Source organism: Uloborus diversus, chromosome 9 (assembly GCF_026930045.1).
Source record: "Uloborus diversus isolate 005 chromosome 9, Udiv.v.3.1, whole genome shotgun sequence".
Classification (NCBI taxonomy): domain Eukaryota; kingdom Metazoa; phylum Arthropoda; class Arachnida; order Araneae; family Uloboridae; genus Uloborus; species Uloborus diversus.
In genome coordinates, this window is record NC_072739.1 from 155967170 (window position 1) to 155994425 (window position 27256).

Consider the following 27256-nt stretch of genomic DNA (forward strand, 5'->3'; position numbering starts at 1 on the left):
AAAAAAAACGATTAGGGAGAGTCTCTGAGCCGCATTCCTTGCCATAACGTCAATAAATATGGTCTATAATCGCGTTCCACGCCTTTAATTTCTACAAATTTCCGCCTACAAATAGACCGTCTAAAATTCCGTTTTCAGTACTAAAAATTTCAAAATTTTCCGGGGGAGGAACCCCGGCACCCTTATCAGATTAGATTATTTTTCAACATGTCTCCCTTAAAACTTATTTTCTAGTTGCAGCACTGTTTTGAACTCACAGTTTTAAATTATTATTTAAGTAAATATATATTTTTTGACTATACAAGTTTGATCCGGATAAACATGAGCCGAATAAAAATGAGGCATGTCTACTGTATTTAAAATATACAATAAAAGAATTGGTAATATCACTTGAAAACACATCTTCCGAGATTTCGTACCCCCCCCCCCCCACTTCCCACACACACCGCTATGCCCCTCATTGTAGCCGTTAAACAGAAATGAATTATTTGAGCCACTGTTGTGTTTTTCTGACAGTGCAAGTAAGAATGAAAAAACATTGAAACCAAAACCCCTCCCTTTATGAAATTCTGGACACGGGCCTGTACCTAAGGACAACACACCAGAATGATACGGTAATTATTGGTTCAAGAAACGGCTACTGAGAAAATTTGCAGACAAAGAGATGAATGATGAAGTATGTTTTATCCTAAACTTGTATTTAAAGAATAGTGATACAGTCAATGTAGGTTTAAGAAACGTGTGAATAAACCAAGTTACATCACTCCGGTTCAATGGTAGTCGTTTTTTTTTCATGCAAGTATCGTAACCTCTTCGCATAATTTCACCATCTGTTTTTGCTCACAAAGTTATATCGATTCCGAGTCACAACTGACTACAACTGTATTTATGTCGAGGACTGCATACTAAGTGCCTTGTCTCCATTATTTTTTTATACCGATAGATGGCAGCACCATCACCGGATCGAACGGTTAATGAGAATTTAGAACTAGTCCAGGAGCTAATAGCTACCTGGTGCTAGCACCTCCAGAGGTATCGTTTCACTTGGAGGACATTGAGACCACGAGCATACTTAACGTCGCCCAGTCCCCTTTAATGACGAAGATGAATCTTCGACCATCAAGGTTCGAACTCAGGACCCTCCGGCCCCGAATCCGACACTCTACCAATCGGGCTACCACGGCCCACCCAAAATTATATGTATCGTAGAGCCAGAAGAAAAAGGCAACTGAGGCAAATAGGCATCAGGCTGCCCATGTTCATTCCATACTGCCCTCATTTAAAATACAGAAAAAAAAACCCTAGACAATTTGGCGGCCTCATCCATGCCTCATGCCTTTGGAGTTTGCAACAGCAAACTAACGCCAAGCCCAACGGCGGTCCTAGGTTTTGCAGGGCTCGGGGCGAAGTCTTTTTGCGGGGCCCCCATTTAAAAAATTATTGTATTAATTATACAAGAATTATAATGAATGCATTAAAAGGAATGTATTAATTATAGGAATGTCCACATCGCAGAGTAATGTCACTCCCCCCACCCCCTAGAGTCCTTAGAAAGAGCCTCTTAAAGATTTCAGTGACTCAGTTTCAGCCATGCCTTCTACCTGGTTAATCTTTACTAATAATAAAGCTGAAAGTCTCTCTGTCCGGAGGATGTCTGGATGTCTGGATGTCTGTAGGATGTCTGTGACGCGCATAGCGCCTAGACCGTTCGGCCGATTTTCATGAAATTTGGCACAAAGTTAGCTTGTAGCATGGGGGTGTGCACCTCGAAGCGACTTTTCGAAAACTCGATGCGATTCTTTTTATATTCCAATTTTAAGAACAAAAATATCATAGGAAGGAAGAGTAAATTACGAAATTATCATAACGTGGAACCGTAATATGGGCACAAGCCAATTGGCGAGATACGAAATTATCATAACGTGGAACTGTAACATGGGTACAAGCCAATTGGCGAGAAAGTTCACCGTACATTATTTGTAAATATACAGGCGAACCAAAAGACCTTTTAATTTTTCTATTACGGGCAAAGCCGTGCGGTTACCACTAGTTTATAAATAAAGCTAATGCATATATCAATATAATTTAATCCTAATTATACCTAATTAAAATATACTAAACATTTTTTTCTCGATATGTATGTTCCCCACTTGTATACATTTTAATATTTGGCCTTGGAGGGAGGGGAGTATCAGGAGAGTGATTCAAGGACCACCTCAAATGTGATATAGAATATCCTTAAGTTTGAGGGGGTTTTCCCTCGGGAAAATTTTTGAAAGGAAGACATAGAATTCTGCGTTTTGAGGCCTTATATAAAGCTACAAAATATCAGTAACAAAATAGACAAACCAAAACTTTTTATAAGATTCGCACTCTTTTACAAATGAAGAAAATGCCAAAATAAAACATTTTCTTTGAGATAAATAAATACCTTTGTGCTGAATAGTAAAGTCAAACCAAACAACGTAAGTAGAAGCACAAATTTGTAAATAACAATAATTTGTAACATGTTACAAATTTGTGCTTCTACTTACGTTGTTTGGTTTGACTTTACATTTTCTTTGGTTCGACAAATCGTCGACATTGACAACAGAGAGATGAGTAAAGACAATGCATTGGCACTTGCTCTCATAGCTTTTGGTAAAGTTGATTTTTGATCATCTGTCAAACGCAACGACAAATAAAATGATCTGTAATAAAAATGCATTAAATAACTCTTAAAAGAAACGGTGTGGAGATTTAGGAGATAGGTATCGAGAGAGTAACATCCTTGTCATGCAAACAATTTACTGTTTACAAGATAAGTAATAAAATTGAAGCATTTTTTAAGTTAGACTCAAAGACTCATTTAATTTATTTTCAAGGACTCTAGAACAATAAAATTTATTTAAAGCACTGAATTTGCACTTTCCAGTCTCTAGCATTTCAATTTTATCCTTTTTCTAAATTTTTAAAACCTTCTGTTTTGAGGGGTTTTTTTTTTTTTCAAACACTGTAGATTTCTCCTCGCAACAATATTTTTTGAACACAAGTAGTGTGGAAAACAAAAAATAATAGTGGTATGACACTATTTTTTTCTTGTGCTAAACAGATTAACAGTGTGCAGTAGAAGTAAGATAAAAGCAAGCAATAACGGAAGAACTTCCAAAATACTGAATTTAAGATCAAATAATTAACAAGATATGAAACATGTGAATCACAAAAAGAAATATCTCAAGCTATATGTTACAGAAACGTGAAAACCATGTGTTCTTACCTCTAGGTAAGATTATCTTTTTCTATTAGCTGGTTTCTTGCGGTTGGCTATACTCTGCAACGCAACACAACACAACCATTGAACTACAACAAAAGTGGACTGTATAACTTTTATTATGATTAATTTCATACACTTGAGAGCAGCATTCTTTCAGCCGCTCTGACCTTAAACTCCCTGAATTGGTTGCAGCCAGAGGTTTTTAACTAAACATAGGTGGCGCTTTAACATACCGGGCCACGTTGAAACATATATGGTTTCAAAAATTATATGATAAACTATAGAAAAAAAAACAATTGAGAACTAACTACTATCAAGTATACATTACTGGCAACAAATATGAAATACACATTATTAAAGTTTGTAAAATAATAAAACAGATGTAAAGAAGCCTTTTTACAAAACAATTATTTACCAATCCATTAGTAACAGTCACCTAAAGTTCATCAGTCCATATTAGGCAAAACTGCTAATTTATGAATTGGTCGGCGAAAAAATCCAGTATCGGTCTTTATGTTAACAACTCGCACATTCTGATCCGAACCAAGGAAAACTTCCATTACTCTACCTAACCTCCACCTTAGAGGAGGAACGTTGTCCTCTTTAATTAAAACTAAATCATTTACTTTAATATTTGATTGTTCTCGTACCCATTTGGATCGCTGTTGCAACGCGGAAACATATTCATGTAACCATCGTTTCCAGAAACTCTGAAAAATCTGTTGAGTTAATTTCCAGCGATAAGAAGGGGGAATTTTTTCGTTGAGAAGATTTTCTTCTGGTATTGAAGAAAGCGATGTACCAACCAAGAAATGCCCAGGAGTAAGAGCAGACATTTCGGATGGATCCTCTGACAAAGGGCTCAACGGTCGGGAATTTAAACAAGATTCAATTTGTGTCGTTAGCGTTGAAAATTCTTCCAAAGTCAATTTTTGGTCTCCTATTGTACGTTTTAGGAGAGATTTAGCGGATTTGACAGCTGCCTCCCAAATTCCTCCAAAATGAGGGGCGGAAGGTGGATTAAAGTTCCATTTAATTCCCTCGTTGGCGAAATAATTATGAACGGGTTCTTCCTTCTGGAGAAGTGCAATAACTCTATTCAATTCTTTATTTGCAGCTACAAAATTTGACCCACAATCCGAAAATACCTCACTTGGTTTTCCTCGTCTCGCCACAAATCGTTTTAGTGCAGCTATAAAACAGTCTGCAGATAAGTTGCCAACAATTTCAATGTGCACAGCCTTTACGGCTAAACACACAAAAATACAAATGTAAACTTTTAAGGTTCTAACCCCGCGGCCAGATCGCGGTTTTACTAGAAAGGGTCCTGCAAAGTCTAGACCGGTTTTTGAAAACACTCGTGATGGCATTACTCTAGCACGCGGCAAATCAGCCATCACCTGGGTTGCTGTTTTTCCCTTGAGTTTGAAACACTTAATGCATTTCCAAATTTCCTTTTTAATGGCCGACTTAGCGTTAATTATCCAAAACTCCTTACGTATAACAGATAACAAAAGAATAGTACTCGCATGTAAATATGTTTCATGATAGGAGCGAATGATAATGGTAGTTAAGTGGTGATTCTTTGGCAGGAGAATGGGATGTTTTCTTTCATTTGAAAAAGGAGCATTTTCCAGTCTACCACCAACACGTATTACACCATCTTCATTTATAAATGGCTTTAAGGAAAGTAATTTACTATTGGCAGGAAGTGGTTTTTTATTCTCCAAATGAAGATACTCAGTGGAAAACTCTTGCTTTTGAACTATCTTCACCAAAATATTTCTAGCGGCTTTCATTTCATCACTAGTCAGATAGCCAATGTTTCGATTTTTGGGATATCGAGCATTTTTAATGAAACGTAGGCACCATGCTATCATGCGGCGTAATTTAACATATGATGAAACTTTAACAATTATTGGAAAATCAACAGACGATGTTCCATATAAACACGAAGCCTTTTTTCGCTCTTCTTTTAGAGCGTCCGTTGACAATGGTACTTCTACATGTGGAATTTCCTCGTGTCTAAGCCAAGGAGGACCAGACCACCATAAGTCAAACTTAAGCAGTTCAGAGGGTAAAAGTCCTCTATTTGCACAGTCTGCTGGATTTTGGTCTGAAGGAATCCAGCGCCAGTGTTGAATAGGAAGGATCCCTTGTATTTCAGAAACCCGGTTAGCAACAAATATTTGCCAACGTGACGGCTCAGATCTTAACCATGCTAAAACGATTGTGGAATCTGTGAAGGCGTGTATTGCATCAATTTGAATATGTAATGACGAAAGAACGATTTGTAGTAAATGCACTAACAACACAGCTGAGCAAAGTTCAAGGCGCGGAATCGACATTGTTTTCAATGGTGAAACACGAGTCTTCGATGTCAACAAGCTAACTTGATGACTGGACGTATCAGAAGATTTTAAGTAAATTACTGCAGCGTATGCCTTCTCAGAGGCATCACAAAAACAATACAGTTCAATATTAGACGCTTCGTGCAAAAGAACTCTTCGAGGCACCGTTACAGGTTCAAGTTGAGAAATATCGTTGCTATAATTAATCCATCGCTCCTTAAGCTCCGGAGGCACAGGATCATCCCACGATAACTGACATTTCCACAAATCTTGAATCAAAATTTTTGCAGTTATAATAAATGGCGACAACCACCCAAGGGGGTCGAAAATGCTTGACACACTAGACAAAATAGATCTTTTTGTAGGGAAGGCTCTGTGCTTATCCGAAAAATGAATGTTATACGTAAAGTCGTCGAGCGTTGGGTTCCATCTCAATCCCAATCCTTTAATAAATTTAGAATCGGCGGTACTAGAAGAACATGCGGACAAGCCCTCTGATTTGCGTAGTCTTTCCAACACAAACGAATTGTTAGTACACCACTTGTGCAATTTAAATTGTCCTCTTCTAAGAAGATCATTCAGTTCATGGATAAGATCAATCGCCTCCTCTTGCGTTTTAGCGCCAAACAGGCAGTCATCAACGTAAAAATTATGCATGATTAGATCAACTGCCTTCGGAAATCTCGCTGCCTCATCAATTGCCAGCTGTTTAAGTACTCGCGTAGCTAAATAGCTAGCAGATGCGGTACCATACGTGACAGTACACAACCTATAAGTCGAAATTGGTTTAGTGGGGTCATCCCTCCACAGAATTTTTTGAAAATCTCTATCTGCATCATGAATCTCTATCTGGCGATACATTTTTTGTAAATCACTTGTAATTGCAATGTTATGACATCTAAACCTCAATAAAATAGCGAAAAGATCGTCCTGCACCTTTGGACCATTCATAAGCGTATCATTTAATGATACACCAGATGTAGTTTTTGCACTAGCATTAAAAACAACTCTTAATTTTGTGGTGGAACTAGACTCATTAATTACATGATGGTGCGGAATACAATAATGAGCATTTTCTTTGCATACCGTATTGTCGATTTTCATATGCCCAAGATCGAGATACTCTGTCATGAACTTTATGTATTGCAAATAAATGTCAGGCATTTTTAGAAGTCTTTTTTCTAGACTATGAAACATTTTAAATGCGGTGGCCTTGGAGTTACCTAACACTTTTCTATTAGGTTTAAACGGAAGTCTAACAGAATACCTTCCTTCTTTATTGCGCGTATAATTTTCTAAGAAATGCGTTTCACAAAGCCTTTCTTCCCTTGTAAGCGATTGTGTTGACGGAATTTGTTCTAATTCCCAAAACGACTTAACTAGCTCATCTGTACTAACACTTAAACTATTAACAGAACTAGATTCTAAGTCACAACAGCTGAGCGTTGTGGCTCCTGCGATTATCCACCCTAATCTAGAACATACTGCGAACGGAAGATTTTCACCCCGTTTTATTACCTCTCCATTTACAAGCGAAAAAAATACATTTACCCCAAATAGAATGTCTATGCTTTCTTTCTTAAAATAAGAGGGATCTGCTAACAATAAATCCTTATACTCATTAAAACATTTCACAGGCGTAGTTGAATTGGGCAATTCCCCACAAATTTTATCAATGACGTAAGCGGAGGTTACTATCTTAAATTCAGTGTCAAAATGAGAGGAAAATACTAACTCGACTGCTCCATTGCTTAGCGTATTATAACTTCCTAAACAGGAAACTGAAATTTGAGCAGGGTTAATTTTCAATCCCAATTGCTTGGCACATTCTTTCCTAATGAAATTTTTTTCTGAGCCCGTATCCAGCAAACATTTACAACTTATCCACTCATTTTTAGAATTTCTAATCTTAATTACAGCAGTGCATAAAAGAACAGATGAATTGCTATTATTCATACTAGTTCCCAATTGATTACCATATGAATTATTTGCACATACTATAGACGTAACTTCATTTTTGCGATTTAAATCTAAACTCGTTTCTACTGAACAAGGAATAAATTCTTTAGCACTTACAGAAGGAAACCTAGGTATCGACCTATTTTCATTTTCTTGATGTAACATACTGTGGTGCCTCTTCCCACATTTGAAACAAGTATTACCACTTTTACATTTTCTAATTAGATGCACATTAGAGAGGCAATTAAAACACAGTTTATTTTGTTTTACGAAATCAAATCTTTGCGGTACGGGTAGACTGCGAAATTTTACACACTTTGATAAGTAATGATTATCTTTACAATATGAACATACAGAAACCGCAACCAAAGCGTTAACTTTAGAACTTGTGGGCTTTTGTACTTTACCAACTGAACCCTTACTGTTTTGAATTGTTCTAGCGTAACTTTTTAGAAACTCTATTAAATCCCTAAGTTTCGGAATTTCAGAATTCTTTGACTGGCGTTCCCACCATAATTTAGTGGAAGTATCTAATTTTTGTAATATTAAATACAACATTAAGGTATCCCCAAATTTATCAACCGATTGACCCAGCGTTTCTAATGAACGAATTATTTCATTGACATTATCTACGAAAGTCAACAAAGCAGAAGCGGATTCATTTTGAATGCTTTGAAGATCCAAAAAGCGTTTAATGTGAGCAAAAGTTTGCTCTCTTGTATTTGAGTATCGTTCATCTAACAAATTATACGCAATTTTAAAATTACTATCAGATATTGGAATAGAATTTACAATTTTCGCAGCATCACCTTTTAACGAGGTTTTTAAATATTGAAGCTTTTGAGCATCAGATAGAGATTCATTTTTTGTTACTGTTGCATTAAAAAGATCTTTAAATGTTAGCCAGTCGATAATATTGCCACTGAAATTGGGCAAGGACAGTTTCGGCAGCTTTATTGTTTCACTTCCGTAATTTGTTTTATCTGCGCTACTTAAACTGGAGACGTTTAACTCTGGTTTCTTCTGCTCGTTCAGTTTTTTCTCAGCACGAAATTTAATTAGTATTACTTTTTCGTTATACGCAAAAACACTTTCTAACTCGCTATCTAATTCTTCAAGATTTTCAATTAGCGCTTCAACCTTATAGTCAATATCTTTCAATTCAGCCTCTTTTTGCTTTAACAGTTCTAAATTTTCAGATATTTCCTCAAAGTTAACGTCTTTTTCTTTTAGATTGCCTTCAATTTTCTTTACGTAATTTGTCACTGCTCTTCTTACGATAGAACGTTTTGCTTTAACGCGTGTCAACTCAATTTCATTTTCCTTCGCGTCTTTAGACATTTTCTGGTTATTTAGCAGTCACTAATTTCAAACTTGAAATTGCTACTCACCTCCTTTCATGTAAAGCTTCGAATCGTAATGCGTAAGTTATTTCATTCCATGCGTCTTCAACTTGCGTTACATTTCTTCACGAGCCATTCTTTTTAATATCCGGCTCGACGGACCATGTTCTTACCTCTAGGTAAGATTATCTTTTTCTATTAGCTGGTTTCTTGCGGTTGGCTATACTCTGCAACGCAACACAACACAACCATTGAACTACAACAAAAGTGGACTGTATAACTTTTATTATGATTAATTTCATACACTTGAGAGCAGCATTCTTTCAGCCGCTCTGACCTTAAACTCCCTGAATTGGTTGCAGCCAGAGGTTTTTAACTAAACATAGGTGGCGCTTTAACACCATGGTTTATACATTTTTGACGCCGCAAGTAGCAAGGAGCTGAATTTGGCACAGTTTGGTCTTCCCACCTTTCCCTCACATTCGTTAGAAATTTAAAAATTCAAGGTTTGTAACTACATTTTCCAAATGTTCAAGGTTTTCGAGCACTTGAACATGAAAGGTTTTTGTTTTTCTTCAAACTTCTCATTTTTTACTTCCTTTTACAAAAAAGGAAGTATTGTATTCGCGAAAAAAATTTCACTCAAAAATCGTCCTTAATTTCCATTTTTCTCACCCCCGAATGAATGTTGAGTATATTTTTCAACTCGACCACACGTGGATATATGCCTAGGAACGTACAGACACCCGAAATATCCATTTTGACGATCCCCGAGTTAATTACAACGAGTTTTCTCGTGACGTATGTATGTGCGTATGTATGTATGTGTGTATGTATGTCACATAACTCAAGAACGGAATGTGCTAGAAAGTTGAAATTTGGTACTTAAACTCCTAGTGGAGTCTAGTTGTGCACCTTCCTTTCTGGTTGCGTTCGGATGCTCCAAAGGGGGGTCTTTTGCCCCTTTTTGAGGGGAAATCATTGTTAATTGCAATGTAAACTCAAGTGGTGTTATAATTTGGCGGACACTTGGCGATATATCGCCTGTTTTTTTGGTCGCCAAGTTTTGTCGCTAACTTGGCGATAAATTTGGCGATTTAAAAAAAAATAATAATCTGCTTCTAAATTGGCCACTGTTGGTGATATTTAGAGAGTAAACTATTGAATCACATTAAAATTGCCAATAATGAGAAAATGACATTAAATTGGAGTAAAAGGAAGTCATGTGATGCACACATCAGCTCGTTTAGGAACGAATCACGTAGTTTTTTGGGAATTGGAGGCCCCTAACAAAGATGTTTCTCTAAGCTAGATAACTTGTTTAGCTTAGAGGTAAATCCATTCCTGCTAACATCAATGTGTTAATTTAGAGACAATAAGTGCGGTAGAGGGGTGGGGAGTAAGGAGGAATGGTACAGCTGCTTTAATAAACCGAAGTAAAATGAGAAAAATAAATTTCTAGCTAGTCCAGCAGTTGTAGCAGCTTGACTCTACCCTGCATCTGCAACATCTACTGGAAAAGATAGAAATAATATTTCACGCTTTATTTCGGCTTATAAATGCAGCTGTCCTACTTCTCCCGCAGTTCAGTTTCTCTAGACTCTCCCCTAATAATTGTAATTAATATCTAGTGCGCAAGTAAATAAACCTTTGAGAAGAAAAAAACCAGAAACTAATAAAAAGAATCACAAAATTAATGCAAAAACATCATATAAAATATTACTATAAATCTAACTTAATAAGGAAATGTTTTTAAGTTTTGAACGCAGCCACGTAAAACTCTTCCAGATGCGGTCGCATTTTTCGCAGACCGTTGCCCATCCTCTGGAGCAAAAGTTGAGAACCTTGTTTTAGAAGACATCTATTCCTATTCCTATTCAGAGTCACAACTGATTACAACTGTATTTATGTCGAGGACTGCATACTAAGTGCCTTGCCTCCATTATTTTATATACCGATAGATGGCAGCACCATCACCGGATCGAACAGTTTTTATGAGAATTTAGAACTAGTCCAGGAGCTAATAGCTACCTGGTGCTAGATTCCCAGAGGTATCGTTTCACTTGGAGGACATTGAGACCACGAGCATATTTAACGTCGCCCAGTCCCCTTTAATGACGACGGTGGGTCTTCGACCATCGAGGTTCGAACCCAAGACCCTCCGGCCCCGAATCCGACACTCTACCGATCGGGCTACCACGGTCCTAGAAACATCTAACTGTCAAATTTCAAAGCAAAAACAAAAATATTCCCCTCCCTTGAAAACAAAATCTGGGATTAATCTTCAGAGCCAACGAGAGGCCGTGTCAGCCTATAGCCCAAAAACTTTGGGCCTGACCCTTGGGGGGGGGGGGGGGGGGTTCACGTTGAAGCAGTATTAGTGCATGGGTACAGGGGGTCTGCCTGCTGCTCTCGACGGATCCTGTTTGTCCTTGTTTTGCATTAATAATGGAGCCTCACGTTCAACAGAGTTTTCAGCCGGATCAAACTTGTTCGAAAAAGACGTAAAAAAATCGAGAGAAAAAAGTTATAAAATACAAGTCAGCACGGGGCCACCTTGCCACGGGGCCCTGTGCGGTGCACGGACTGCACGGCTCTGGAGCCGCCCCTGGCCAAGCAATCGGTGAATATTGGTTTACCGTTTTTATTGCAGATAAAATCCCTAGAGAGAGAAACCTTTTGGCTACCCGTTTGTTTACTTTCGGTCAATATTTTCCCTTATAAGTCCAAACCATAGACTAATAACAAGAGTAGACCGAGCTATGGCAACCCTTTTGCTGCTCATAAACCAAACCATGTGACTGGTGGATATCCTAGCAACAGCGGGCGTTGATCGTAGCAGACGATCAACGCCTGCGAGAAATAAAATAAATAAAATTGATGGAACACGGAAGAATGATCTTTTATGGAGTCCGATTTGTAAACTTGTTATTCTAAGTTGTAAATATTTTGTTAATATATTGAGTTTTTCGTTTAGATAGTATTGTGCATTTTCTTTAGTCAATTTCAGTAACTCTCTAAGCAATTAAAGATGCAAGCGCCCAAAAAGAATCGGCAAATGGTAAGATTTTTACCTACACTTTCAATTTAAGATACCGATTGGTACATTTTTGAGTTAACGCAAAACGTTTACGCCATTCCGTTCACGCCAACGCTGACGTAGCAGTTCCAAATGAAATAAAAGTTACTGAAAACTGTGATCAAAAACTAATTACTAATGTCAAAATAATGCATAACTAAAAGAAAAACAGTTCAATCTCAGCACCTGGAAAAAATTATAATGAAAACACATTACGTCTTAAAATACATGTCGAGTGCCAAACTATAGATAATGTTGCCATCTAGCAACCATGCTGCCAAAGTTTTCGCCAAGCCTCCCACCAGTCACATGATGTATCCATGAACCAATTTTTTCATCAGCAAGTCTGGGAAAGCTCGGTCTACTCTTATTATTAGTCTATGGTCCAAATATATGCCCATATTTCCGAAACATGTGTCTGGAAACCGAGAGCAAGCATTTCAAGAAGAATTAGTGTTTTTTCTACTTCCTGGTTATTTGTTTAAACTGTTAGACTTTTGAAATGGATAGGGGCACACTTATATATTGCACCTGTCTCTCTCCATTAAACTAGTCATTGACTCTATTAAACTCATCCTCTCTGGTCCTTCTTTTATAAACACTATGTATTAAAACAAATATCAATCTTCTTTCAGGATCTATCATGAAAATGGAGTGGTGATTCAAAGATCTTTGCATAAACCAAGACCACAGAACTGAGTGGTTAAACTTCGTTTTACCTATAGTTTGAACTTATGCATCTCTATGCAATGTTGTCATTAGTCCCACAACTTCTAAGAAAAACATATCTCATCCTTTAGCTCTTAATCGCATGACACAGTTAAAGAATTACTTTTAATTTTTAATCTAATCTCTACATAGTATAAATTGAAGTGTCCAAAAAGCGTCTGTGTGTTTGAACTCGCAAAACTCGAGAACTACCCGGCCGATTTCGCTGAAATTTTCACAATTTGTTCCTTTAAGTCCTGAGAAGGTTTGCAGACCAGTTCGAAAACAATTCGATGAATAGTTCATTTTTTATTGCAGTTTAGGCCCAATTTTCACATAAATTCCCGAATGGGGGGTGAAAAACTACTCGCAATTAGTAATATTATACAGTGGCTCCCAAAAGTCTTCGTACACCTACGACTTTCAACGAAATAGGCCCCAATCCATTGGTTAGAATTAATATTTCGGAATAGGTATTTAATTATAAGATCTATGATCAACTTTTAACAAAACTACATGAAAAGTTTTTAAAAAATATTAAAACTTGATTTTTGAAAAATCAAAAACCAAAAAGTGCCGGTAATTTTATCTCACAAAAGTCTTCGTACACTTTATAAAATGTCTATATGTTATTGAATAATCTAACTTTTGATTAAGTTATTAATTAGTAGAATATCATACGGTATTCATAGCACCTTTTAAACGTCTGGGAATAGATTTCATTCTTTTTCTTTCTTTTTTTTGCGTAATTTCTGAGTAAGTGTTCAACCACACTTCGAGTCTCACTGTTTCTAGCTCTGTTTTCGTCTTAAAGCCCAATTTTCGTAATCTAGCCTCCAGATATCTCTAAATACGTTACATTAAGTTAAAATCTGGAGATTGAGGGGGTATTTACTAAACTTAAGGAAAATTTTCGAGGCACTAGACGCAAACGTTGAAAACCGTGTGCTTCTTATCGTTATGTTGATAAAAAACAAAGTTGTTTCCAATAACCAAATTTTTGGCTAAGAGTTCAAAATTGGTTTTTAACATATTTAAAGGAACAGCATGATTCATTATTTCATCAAAAAATTACAAACTACCAATTCCTGATGCTGATATGCACCCTCACGCTAGAACACCTCCACTGTCCTGATAAACTGATCCAAATAAATTCTTAAGATTAAGTTCCTAATTTTTTCTTCCATTTACAGTTACACAACAATTTAACCAAAAATGTTAAATTAATGTTTATCTGTAAGAAAGACATGATTCTAAAACGATTTTAGCTTAATTATCATTGGTTTTGCGACGAAAAGCGTAAGCTTTCTGTTTTACGCACGACCAAGAAAATTTCTGCGTGAAGAGGTCCCATTTATTCCAGCTAATCGGAGAACTTGACGAACAATTTTAGGTGAAAATTAAATGTAAAATGTTTCATTTAACTCTGCAGAAACTTTTACAGCACTCAAATGTGTATTTTTCATAATTTTTTTTAACTTTAAATCTCCGATCACGTTTCGTCAACTTTGCCGGTTGACCTTTTCTTACCTTGTTTTCGGTCCGTTTCCTTTCTTTAAATTATTTTATCAAGCACTTTACTATACAAACAAATAAATTAACTAATTTAGAGACATTTCAAACCAATTTACCACTACTGTGGGGAAAAAATTCAAATTTTGAATGTTGTTTGCTGTTTTTTACGAATACCAGCCTTTTTACAGTAATAAGCACAATATTAAGGAATAAATAAACAAAAAATTAAAGCCAAATGACTTATAAGGGTCAACACAATGCAAAAATATTAATAAAATGACATATGATAATTTTAATCATGAATTTATTCGAAAATATTTGAGTGTACGATGACTTTTGTGGCCTGTTATTTCTCTGTTTCTTCGTTTTCTGACCCATTTCGAAAAAAAGATCCGTCAATATTTTGAAAAAACCAATGGGTTGTATTTAGAATGACATAGGAATGATCTGAAAAAATATTGGACTTCATATTCGAATTCAGTTTTGAGTTATTTTGGTTTTACTAAAAAATTTCAAAGTGTACGAACACTTTTGGGAGCCACTGTATATCGTTGGAAAGGGAAGAATTTTCCGTGTTCTACGCAATTTGTTCCAACGCTCTAACTTAATTGCGGCGGAAGTTATTTACGTTTTTTGCTCGAATTTGTTTAGGCTTAGCTGAAATTTAGGCACTACTTTCTTCATTAAATTTATAAATAAAAAGTGAAGGAATTGCCCTACAGTTTTCTTTTTGACACCATTGAAAAGAGCTGCTTTTTTTACTCCAGATCTAACTCGACCTTTGGTCGGAAGTTTATCTCCATTAGAAAAAAAGTTACAAGCGAATTATATGAAGTTCAAAAATCTATTCTCTATTCAAGTTTTTAACCATTTTATTTTGTGTTTCCACGGTAACGCTTTTTAAATTCATTATTTCCATCTTTCTCATTTTCAATTCTGAAACATATTTTATTATGTGTTTCCATGGTTACGCTTTTTAAATCCATCTTTCTCATTTTATTTTAATTTCTTAAAAGTATTTTAATATCTGTCGTTATTGTTTGGAGGGGAAATTTTGCATGATGATTTTTTTTTCTTTTATTGCTGATTGTGGAATATACGTCACTTGACAAAATTTTTATTTTCAAGGTGGACCGGGCAAAGCCGGGCAATGCAACTAGTTCTCTATAAACAATTTTTAACTAGGGATAGTTCTAGCATGGTAAATATAAATTGCAGTGTTTGCTTGATGATATTAATACCCCTATAGCAAAGTACTGTAGAAGGTGTCAAGTATTATCAGCCACATCAAAACTTAGGCTTTTACAATGTCTTCTGGCTGGATCTTGTGTATAAATTTAAGAAACGAAACACACTAAATTTCTGCTTCAAAATATATTTAGAAAGTGACTCAATAGTTGATTTTAAAAATACCGTCTTCATATTGCACCGTATTCATATGTAGTAGTTTTTTTCTCAGCTCAAAGTTAGGAAGTGACATGACTGTCTAAGGCAGTGGTGCCTACCGACGGTCCTTGGGCCACACACGGCCTACAAAGCAGTTCTGTGTGGCCGTTGTTGACTTCTGCTTTACAAATCGAAAACCACGATCAGTCAAACTGTCACAAATTTGAAACCAAATATTCTGAAATTGGTTTCTAGAAAATAGATGTAAACTTCGCATTAACAAAATAAGCATTGAGACATTATAACAACCCTTCTTGGTTTGTAATTTTCTTTCCTTTTTTGTGTTTTGTATTATGTTCAGAATTTTTTAAAAGATTTGGAATATTTAATATGAGTTCTGGTTCGCGAGAATTTTTATACGACGTGAGGTCTTTGGTCATTGCGACTTCAGTATATAGACGTGATTATTTGAAACTTTCCAAAACTGTCAGTTAATGATTAACTTTTTATGAAGAGTGTTCTTTTATTGAGTTACTAAATCATTAATTTTCTTTCTATCTTCTTTCAGCTGGAAGACCGGGAAAGGAAGGCAATTGAAAAGCAAAAAAGAATCGAAAATGAGAGAGTTGCTTTAGAAATTAAAAAGGTCGATTTGGAACTGAAGAAGGCACAAAAAATTTCTCAACAGAAGTAACTATCTTATCAAAAGTAACGATCTAGGTTTTCGACGTTTGAAATTTAGCTATATAAAGTAGCGAATGTGCAATAAATTACTTTCTTTGAAAAAAAAAAAAAAAAGAAAAGTCGATTGAAATTAGTAGTTATTTTTTAACTTATCAGTTCTTGTAGGACTCAAAATAATCAAATAAGTGCATAAGTTAAGCAAAATAAAACAGTAAATAAATGAATAAACTAAAAAGAAACGTTAGAAATTGAAAAAATAAACTGAAGCTGGAATACAACTTCAAAAATCTCCTCACTCATTTCATTAAACGAATCTTATGAAAAACGAATTTACTTCTACACAACAAAATATTTACTCCAAAACAGCGATTTTTTTCAGTGCTAACTTTTATTTTTATCGGGAAGAAATTCGCTGAAAAATCACTTCCTGTTATTACATGGCTCTATTTTTCGTTTTTTCATTTATCGTTTTTAAGTGAGCAGAACCTACTCAAGCATTATCTGTCCAATAAAACCCCCAACTCTGTTTTTAAAGATAATTACTGACTCAGACAAACCTTTTTTTTTATTTAGAAAAGGAACATTTTTCTGTTTTCATTCAAATGTTTATTAATTTATTTTATTTTTTAGATTACTTATTTTATTCTATGTATCATTATTATTAATACTATTTTCTTGATTGTGTTATAAATCCTACTTTTTTTCTTCTTTTAACAATTAGTTGCATTTGAGTCAGATAGCACTGTAAGTTTCGAAGCAAATAAGTTTTCTACTAATACTTTTTCTACGATTACGTGGCTAGAGTTAAATGAGAGTCACTAGGCACATTGACAATCTTATGGATTTATCACTGCTGGCAACCATTGAGAAGAGATATAATGGAGGGAGTGAAGACTTTCATTCGTGAAGTCCAGACCCCAAGTCAGGTGGCAGATTTTAAAGCAAATCATTGGAAGAAATCAGGATTGTTTCTCTTGTTTCACGCAGAACGTGCCAACTATTCGTCGTTGATGAGCCACGTGACTTCGGGTCAGTTTTTGCTAAGCCAACAGTCAATTATTGAACTTGCTCCCTCCATTTATTCCTGCTCTAAGTTATGGCAACTAGCGGTTTTCTAGTTGGCGACATTCTACAACTCCATGGTAAGCCTCGTATAAAATCAATCTTTTGCAGGGATGAAATCCTGAGGAAGATGAAAGCGATTCCACCAACTCGAACTCCCGGTCATATAACCGTAAATTTCACGCCACGGGTCTTCCCGACCGCCGCCAGAGAGTCTCAGGAACCTGAAGAGAAGGAGGTAAAGAAATTTTGCAGAATCGTTGCGCTCTCTTTTTATACGAACAGAGAATTGTTAGAGCATTTGTTTAGATAGCTCTGCAACTGTTTTCAATTACATTCTTTATCGTTTCTCAAAACTCAGTAAAAGAGTTGCTGGAATTATTCTCCAATTAATATAACTCACAACAACTCTCACGATAAATGTCAGCCCTCTTTCATCAAAAAGAAAAGGTTGTTAGAACGAAGCGTACATTAAAAGTACTCAGTTTTATATTTCAAGGGGCCGTGGTAGCCCGATCGGTAGAGTGTCGGATTCGGGGCCGGAGGGTGCTGAGTTCGAACCTCGATGGTCGAAGACCCACCGTCGTCATTAAAGAGGACTGGGCGACGTTAAATATGCTCGTGGTCTCAATGTCCTCCAAGTGAAACGATACCTCTGGGGGTACTAGCACCAGGTAGCTATAAGCTCCGGGACTAGTTCCAAATTCTCATTAACTGTTCGATCCGGTGATGGTGCTGCCATCTATCGGTATATAAAATAATGGAGGCAAGGCACTTAGTATGCAGTTCAGTTGTAGTCAGTTGTGACTCTGAATAGGAATAGGATTATATTTCAATACTCCACTACAGAAAAAGCAAAAGCCTTCATAACACACACACACACACTCTTTTTTTAGTTTTTTTTTAATTATAAAAGTAATTAACATAGTTATAAAATAACACAACGTTAAACATAAGAAAATTTTGGTGAACGGTAAATAAAAAAATGTAGCAATAGTCTTTGTCTTTCCTTTGTTTTTTAAACTAAAATTTCTTCCGACTTAAGACGATATTTTTCATAACAACGTCGGACAAGCTGGTGGGTTCTACCTTAGAGCAGGCCCAATCATTGGCTTAGTAAAAGCTTGGGCAACGATCTCAAGTCACGTGACTTAACAGCGACGAATGGTTGACACGTTTTGCGTGAAACTAGCGAAAGAAACTTGATTTCTTCCAATGCGTCGCTTTACAATCTATTACGTGACTTGGTGTCTTTGTTTCACGAATGAAAGTCTTCACTCCCTCCATTTTATATCTTCTCGATGGGTTCTATGGAGACTAGTACGAGCTAAGTAAACAGAAGGTGGTACCTCTCTAGTAAATTAATAAACCACGATTGTGGTAGTGTCTCCAAGATTTCCGAATGCTCAGAAAAAATGAGGTAATATTTAAACATTTTGGGAGGTCACAAGAGCCTCAGTGCGTGACCTCTTATCCGTGTGCCCCTGAATGCAGTTGTCTTCCACATGTTGTAAATAGCGCAATGTACATGCGATTAAACACTAGGATTTGAACCCATACTCTCTACCGTAAGAGTTGTGATCTTATTAAGCATTACATTTAGTTATTCTTTTTTTTTTTGAGCAATCACGATTGCTTATTGTTCTCACTTAACTGTTTTTGGCGTGCTATGATTTTATTTTCCCCCCGGCTCCCTCTGCCAGCACCACCGTCGACCGGCCTCACGAAGATGCTGCTCCTCTAGCGAAAACCGTCTCCAGATTGCGCCCATATCCTACACGCATACATACACACACGCATGCCTACACACACGCTCACACTCACACACACATACCCCCACACACACTCATGCCTGCACACAGACACAAACACACGCCTACACACACACATACCCACACACGCCTGCACACAGACACAAACAAACACCTACACACACTCACACACATACCCACACACAAAAAACACGTGATTGCGAAAAACATAATTTGAATTCAAAATGTCAAAATTCAAAAAAAAAATTTTTTTCTGCTTTCAGTGGCTGGAAAAGCAAACCGCTGCAGCAGTTAGTTTGGAGCTGGATTGTACAGATTTGTCTCCCAAAGAAAAAAATCCGGAGTGGTTAAAAGAGAAAGCAGAGTACGTATGTGGTGCAGTGTAAAAAAAAAAAAAACGCGGTAATTTTGCAACAAAAAATACTAGCAAAATGGATGCTGGCATATTTTGTTGTGTAATATTTACAGCAATTTGGTTTTATAGATTTAAGAGCAAATCCGTAGATTTTATAGGTATTTTTCCTATTAATTTTGCAGCAGCTATGTCGGTCTGATTGGTGAGACATTGGACTCGTAACTGGAGATTCACGGGTTCGATCTCTGCTGGTCAAAGACCCCCCGTGTGCCCTAATGGTGACCTCGTTGCCCTGAGGATCGGTTAAGCATTCCGCCTCGCTAATAGAGCTGTTGATGAAGTCAGTCAGTCCTAGCGATTTATTTTAATTAAGGCGCTTAGGCAGATATCTATGGACCATTATATCATCAAAGTATAATAAAATATTAAGAAATGCATCTATGGGCCCTTATACACCCTTCAAAACATAATAAAAGAAAACGAGACGAAAAACAATGGCATTTAGAAACTTTGGAGCAAACCAGAAATCAACCGTAAAAGAAGCAGTTATGCTGATGTCCATTTGTCCTCATCAGATCTTTGGCTTAGCAGTCTTGCTAGTAATATAGTTTCCAGTCAGGTGGTCACAGAAATAGGAGTTGTACATTCAAGTCCACTTTTTCAACACAAATAATGCAACCTGAACTATCGAGGATACCAAGCGTGTTAAAATGTTTAGGCAAACAATCGAACCTCGTGTCAAGCCTGAAGGCAAGCAACATTTGTTCTTCTTGGCGCTGAATGAATATTGTTTTACATTCTTTATTTTAGGTCACGCTCTCCTTTCATACTGAATCTCCAGCTTTTTCTTTCTAATCCTCATACATATAATAGCCCATTCACTGATCGAGTCACTCTCCTGACATCACCAACAATAAAACTCGCGTCATAGCATGATTATTTGATAATATTTTTTGGTAATGTTTGACATGCAGGGCAATGCTTAATTTTGACACGGCTGAACTGGATCCGGTAACTTAACCGTTTTGCAGGTAAGACTAATTTCAGGAGCATGAAGAAACAAAAAAGTGGTCAACAGAACGCTATCTACTGGAGTTTAGGGTTCATCCACCGGGTTATAATTTCAACTACAGTGAAACCTGTGTAAGTTGACCACTTGCTTTGCACTGCTTTAGTGGTCTACATAAGCAGGTGGTCAACTTACAAAGGTTGATTAATATGATAAGGGCTAATTCCGTGCCTCAAAAAAGTGATCAACTTAGGTAGTCAACTTACAGGGGTGGTCAACTTCACAGTTTTTACTGCATCAAATCGCGTAATAAAATGAGACCCGTATCAAGAGTTAGAAAATCGTCCGTCAAGGTATGACGGGTGAAAATTGCATCTACATTTGAACGAAGATATTGTCTCTTGGGTGATCACCAAAGAGACAATATCTTCGTTCAAATGTATATGCAATTTTCACCCGTCATACCTTGACGGGCGGTTTTCTAGCTCTCGATATTGGTCTCATTGTATTACGCTTGAACTTATTTAATTTATCTCAATTGCAGGTCTTTGTATAAAAAGGGAGATAACAGAGGATCTGTTCAAGCTTACTCCTTGGCCATTCGAATGTGTCCTAACTTGTACAGGTAAGTCTGAATCATAGGTAAACCAAGACTTTCTTCATGCAATGTTGGCATAGTCGAAAGCGCTTACATCCAAACCTTGCAGCGGGAATTATTAAATGGAGGGAGCAAATTTAATCCTTTGCATAACATCATAGCAAAAGCTGAAGCAAAGGCCCCAAGTCACGTGACTCAGCATCGACGAATAGTTGACACGTTTTGCGTCAAATTAGCGAAAGAAACCTAATCTCTTCCAATGCTTTGCTTTAAAATCTATCACGTGACTTGAGATTTTTTTTTGCCAATGAGTAATTTCATGTCAGATAAATCATCTTCTTTATCCAACATTTCCATTTGGAATAAAGGACACATATGACGATTTCAGTAATCCTGCCAATTTTTACCCGACTACGCCGGCGCGACGCAAAGGAGGGTAATGTGTTTAAGAGTCTATATATATATGTATATATGTATGCATGTTCCTATGTGGCATTGTAAGGATTAAATGCCTTGGCCAATTTTGATGATACTGTCGACATACGGGGGATCGTGTCGCACGCGTTTTCGCTGCCTGCATTTGATTAGTTTACTTTCAAAACGAATTATGTATATATATATATATGTTTGTATGTATATATGTATGTATGTATATATGTATGTATATATGTATATATGTATATATATATATATATATATATATATATATATATATATATATATATATATATATATATATATATATATATATATATATATATATATATATATATATATATATATATATATATATAATTTGGCAAAACGAAAAAAAAAACACAACACTCATTGTTAGAATTTCAAACTTTTCACAATGTTTTGGTAGAAATAACAAGTGACTATTGGCGTAGGTCTAGGAATTTTTCTTCAATTTTATCAGACCTAAATTGCCAATGTTAATTTGGTTATATTCCTTTTTGGTGTAAAACAGTGGATATCATCCCTTTTGCAAAAAACACGCATTTTCTTCAGAAATGAACTTTAAAATTGAAACAAAATACTCAATATTTTTTAATATATTTTTTTTTACTCTACTTTATTCCTTTTCTTACTTACTTTATTCTTTTCATTGAACATTTCAAGAAAAAAAGGACTTTCGATCACATTAAGTATGAACAATGAAACTTTCCAAGCCGATACAAATAACAACGTTGTATAAGGTATTAATAAATCACAATTTTTATCACAATTAATCACAATTTAATCATTAATTAATCTTAATTTAATAGCAATATCAATTATTTAATATTAATATAGTAATCACAATTTGAGGCCACGCTTGCCTAACTGATAACAGACTTGCACAAGGCGCAAGGTACAGCGATTTCTTGTTACGGACAGGTATTATGCGTGATTGTAAATAATCAGCCAGTGCCTCGCTCCGGTATTTTATTTGTGAACTACTTTTGAATTAGAAGTGGTAAATTCAAATTTGGATATGTGCTCTTCTTTATCTTCTTTATCTCTATTACTAATAATAAAGTTGAAAGTCTCTCTGTCCGGAGGATGTCTGGATGTCTGTGACGCGCATAGCGCCTAGACCGTTCGGCCGATTTCCATGAAATTTGGCACAAAGTTAGTTTATAGCATGGGGGTGTGCACTTCGAAGCGATTTTTCGAAAATTCGATGTGGTTCTTTTTCTGTTCCAATTTTAAGAACAAAAATATCATAAGATGGACGAGTAAATTACGAAATTATCATTACGTGGAACTATCATATCGTAACATGGACACAAGCCAATTGGCGAGATACGAAATTATCATAACGTGGAACCGTAACATGTGTACAAGGCGAGAAAATTCACCATACATTATTTGTAAATATACAGGCGAACCAAAAGACCTTTTAATTTTTCTATCACGGGCAAAGCCGTGCGGCTACCACTAGCTTGATATGAAAGTGAATTAGTGGATACCGGTAAATAAGTGATTAGTTCCACTTTGCTGAAAAAGACCTGGCGAGAAATAAGGGGACGGATTAGATATACACCGTTTAGGTAGTAAAACCAATGTGTACACATTTTTTAACAGTATATGTAAATTTCTTCGAGCAGAAAGAAATTCATGGTTGAGATAGGGTTGATATTAGAGATTCTGAAAACGAAAAAAAAAAGTTTAAAAAAAAAATGGATATAATCAGTTTTAAAAGCAAACTCCTCCTTTGTTGTGTACTATGTCTACTAAATCAATTTTGATCAGATTCTCGACTTTTGCGATAGTCAGCCATTCTTTTCGCTGTGCTTTACAACCTTTTTTTCTTTGTCATGGGTGAAAGACTATTAAAATTAAGTCGATTTTGATCTCTAACATGTTGCATTTGTTTTTGTCGTGATTCAGGGGACTGAGTTTCGCTACGTGTACTTTCTTGACGGGCTTTTTTCGTTTTGCGAGGAAGATTTGACTGATAACGTTTCCGAGCTCACGTCGTCATGAGTTATACTGGCTAACCACGGATTGTATGGAAAGGCAAACATCCGGTTTACACGCGGAAATGGACACATCTATTAGTTTTTAGGGGTGCCAGCTTTTGCAGATGTATGTTAGCCTCTAAATTAAGCAGAGTGACATTCAAATGAGCGGAATACGGGCATCAAGTTTTTATTTTCCCCCTTATTCAGATGGAGTCGCCTTAACTGGATGTTTGCCAATTCCATACAATCCGTGGTCAAACAGTATACAGGCTGTTTATACAGAATTTGATGACAAAGCAATCAAAAACAATGTTCCTAGAATAGGAGTCAGAATCAAACCATCAACAACATACATAATTCGATGCACTTCATGATCAGGGGTCAGGGAAAAACAGAAGAAAAAATGTTGCCATTGATATTGTGCTGGGATGTAACTGTACTCAAGCTCCAAGGAACTACTTTGGACCAAACTGTGGTTCGCGCATTTTTGCTATGAGTCAAGCATATGTAGCTTTGAGCTGAGTTAGGTCCCTAGAGGAACTAATAATCAGTAGTTTAGACCACCGCAAGTTACTTAATAATCCTCACGATATAAACTCTGTCAATGAAATGACAAGGTTGCGAAATTTACCGTCTTGTAAGCATAATAACTAAGTCAAGGGAAATTAACTAAAAAGTGTAAAATAAAAAATAATTTAAAAACAACAACAACAACAACAACTGAGTGAAGACCAAAAAGAAAAAAAAATAAGCCCAGTAGTTTAGAATGTTACTAAGTTCTCCTGAATACACCATTGAAATAGTTTTGTAATCGGTACACACATAAGACTAATCATAAATTCAAAAGCAGAATAGAAGGATCAACGGCCCCGACATATTATACCCTCTAATATCCCAATGGGGTCGTTTCCAAAATTTTAAAAGTATTTTTTTTTCTGCAAGAGCATGCTTAAAAACATAGAATCTGATCACTTTTTAAATAATTTCTTTAAGTTTAATATTAAAAAAAAAAAAAACTTAAATCGGTGCTCTTCATCGTTTAATGCTTCTGCCGATGACATCACAAATGATGAAATGATTTCAGTGTTGCCATTCACGGTCCAAAATATTTCATTCGCATTTATACTCACGTGTATTCGCAACGATATGGTTGATAGTAAGCGTAGAGCGCAATTGTAATTCGCTTCTTGATTATCATAACGTGGAAATGCGGTAGAAAGATGCGCCATAATGCATCATTTGTGACGTCATCTAGACCACGCCTTGTTTGAAAAATAAGACTTTTTAAAAATTAATTAAAAAATAACTGTTGGGAAAATGAAAGTACTTTCTGAGTCCATGTTTTTTTTTTGCTTATTCTATCAATTTTAGTGACAAAAAGTACTACTTTTGACTGAAGGAAACAAATTTCACCTCGGCAAAAGTATTTGTTGCCAATAAAAAAAAAACGTGTTCAATATTTTAAAATGTTCTATTGATGTGCAAAGTTTTATTCAAATCGGTGATTCACACTTGGGTAGTGTTACTTGCAGTGATTTAGCTGGGGGTGGGGGGTATCGTTCTGCCAAATACTTGTTTTTCTTTTATTATTATTGCAAAGATAGTGCCCATATAAAGCACGCGTTTTTCTTTTCTTTTCTCCCTTTATATCTTCCTTGTATCTCCCCACCCCCTCTTTTGAATTAACTTGTCGTCTTTTTTCCTTCAGCTTGTACTTGGGTCGATCTGCTTGCCACCTCAACTTGAGAAATCTGCATAAGTGTATTGAAGATTCTTCAAAGGTAACATTTATAATAAATTCAGAAGACTTTTGGCATCTGATCCGTAGTATGGGTATCAATAATGTTTGATCGATATTGGCAAATGAACCTTGAAACATCATCTTTTCCCAAATGCAATTGTTGCAGATTATAGTTTTGATTACAAGACGTCTGACGTTATAGTTGAGACTAAAGCATTGGTTGCCTAGGTGCGAACACGCTTAGCGTCGGCGTCGCTCCTCGCCGAGGCGAAAACCTGATTCTTCTGCTCATGCGCGCCCGAGCTAATTCGGCGTCGCAAATGGCCACGCCGGAATCCACTTGACTTTGATTTCAGCGTTACGGCGATGAGCAACGTCGAAGATCAGCGATTCGTTCCAAGGAAACCAAGGCTAAACCTAACCCGCATCGTCGTAATGATGTGATTAAGATCTGTACAACCTTCACAATGCTGCCAGGTTAGGTTTGCCCCAACTATAGAAGAATTTATTTTTGCTTGAGGCCAGGGGGGGGCGATAATTCTCACTTTGACACAAGGCCGATTACTGTTATTAGCAAAAAAAACCGATTTCAGGCACCATTATTTTCATGAATGGAATTCAGGTTACCAGAGCCAAACTTCAAGTGGAAAGGTCGTTCTGAATTTTTTCCCCAACCAGTAAGAAAAAAAGAGCGCCGGCTGGTGGCGTGATGGGTTAGGTGCTGGCCTTCTACGCCTGGAGACCCAGGCTCTGACCTGAGTGGCCAGTCGGTGGATTTTCGAGATGCAGAAAATCTTCAGCTCCCATGTCGTATGATTATGCGGCATGTAAAAGATCCCTTGGGTATTCGTCCGGCTTAGGATATCCCTCGGCTAAATTAAATTCCTGCAATTTCGCATCAAATGAGAGCTCAGGTGCCTCCATCTGGTGGACACTGGGCGTCAAAAACACTACTGTGTCATGCATCAGCGTTTTAATGGTGACACAGGAAAGACTGATGCATTGTTGGGGAGCGCACTAGGTCTGGTTATGGCCCAGACGCCTCTTGAGGTGGGTCTCTTATACAGCCCCATTGGAAAGGAAAAAGAAAAATGGTCAAATTGAAAAGGCTTTCATTTGAAAACATCATAGCTTTATGTCGATTCTACTAACCAATGAGGAAATTTTAGAGTTAATTGTTCTATGAATGAAGTGAAAAACTAACGTAACTCAAGCCCAAATTAGCAAGAAAATACATCATATGGCTATTTCTAGGCTGCAATGGAGCCTCTTCGTCAGTGCGAAAATTTTCAACACTCAACAAGAAAGTCGGGAGAGTCTTGAGCATTTTTGCACTGATGAAGATTCTCAATTGCAGCCTTGAAAATAGCTATGTGCTGTATTTTCTTGATGGTTTGGTCTTATTTACGTTGTTTTTTCACTTTAATCATATTTTAGAACAAAGCTTTTTTGATCATTTTTCCTTTTAGGTTGTTCTACGTTTATGATAAATTTAGGAGAACTAACGTAAATGCAAGAGACATTTCTCGTATCACGTGAACATGATTTTATTTTAGTTTTCTCGTTAGCGCCCTAAAAATGAGACACAATGGAACAAAAATGGTTAGTGCAAATGTACAGTGGTTTGTGAAATACACGCTGAAGGTGTTGATTTCATCACAATGATTTAAACTGTCGCTTGTTAACGCAGCGCAATTGCACAGTTAATGTGCATCACGTAGATCGTTTGGTATTTCACTGACTCGCGTTAGCTCTACGTTAGACCCATCAATGGTTACCATCGAAGGCTCTAATTAACACTGAGATATCGCATTGCAAACATATCATCTGGTCGGGTGCGGGTCCTAGAGCATTGGCACTCCCCCCCCCAAAAAAAAAAAAATTGAAAATTGAAAAGCATGCACTACTAAAGCATAAACAGCTTTTTACGGATCAGCAGTCTTACGTGGTCTAAGTAAACCAAGTAAGTGAATGCATGCTATGTGATAAGT

General features: G+C 36.5%; 1 protein-coding gene across 1 annotated transcript in view; it reads left to right on the forward strand.

Annotated features, from left to right (window-relative positions):
* LOC129229958 (dynein axonemal assembly factor 4-like) overlaps positions 1–27256 on the forward strand; it is a 45788-nt gene that overhangs the window by 8712 nt on the left and 9820 nt on the right. The window contains exons 4-8 of the mRNA XM_054864340.1: positions 16163–16284; positions 17452–17578; positions 19376–19476; positions 21021–21101; positions 25233–25305. Coding sequence (XP_054720315.1) covers positions 16163–16284; positions 17452–17578; positions 19376–19476; positions 21021–21101; positions 25233–25305 — 504 coding nt within the window. The remainder of the gene's footprint in view (positions 1–16162; positions 16285–17451; positions 17579–19375; positions 19477–21020; positions 21102–25232; positions 25306–27256) is intronic.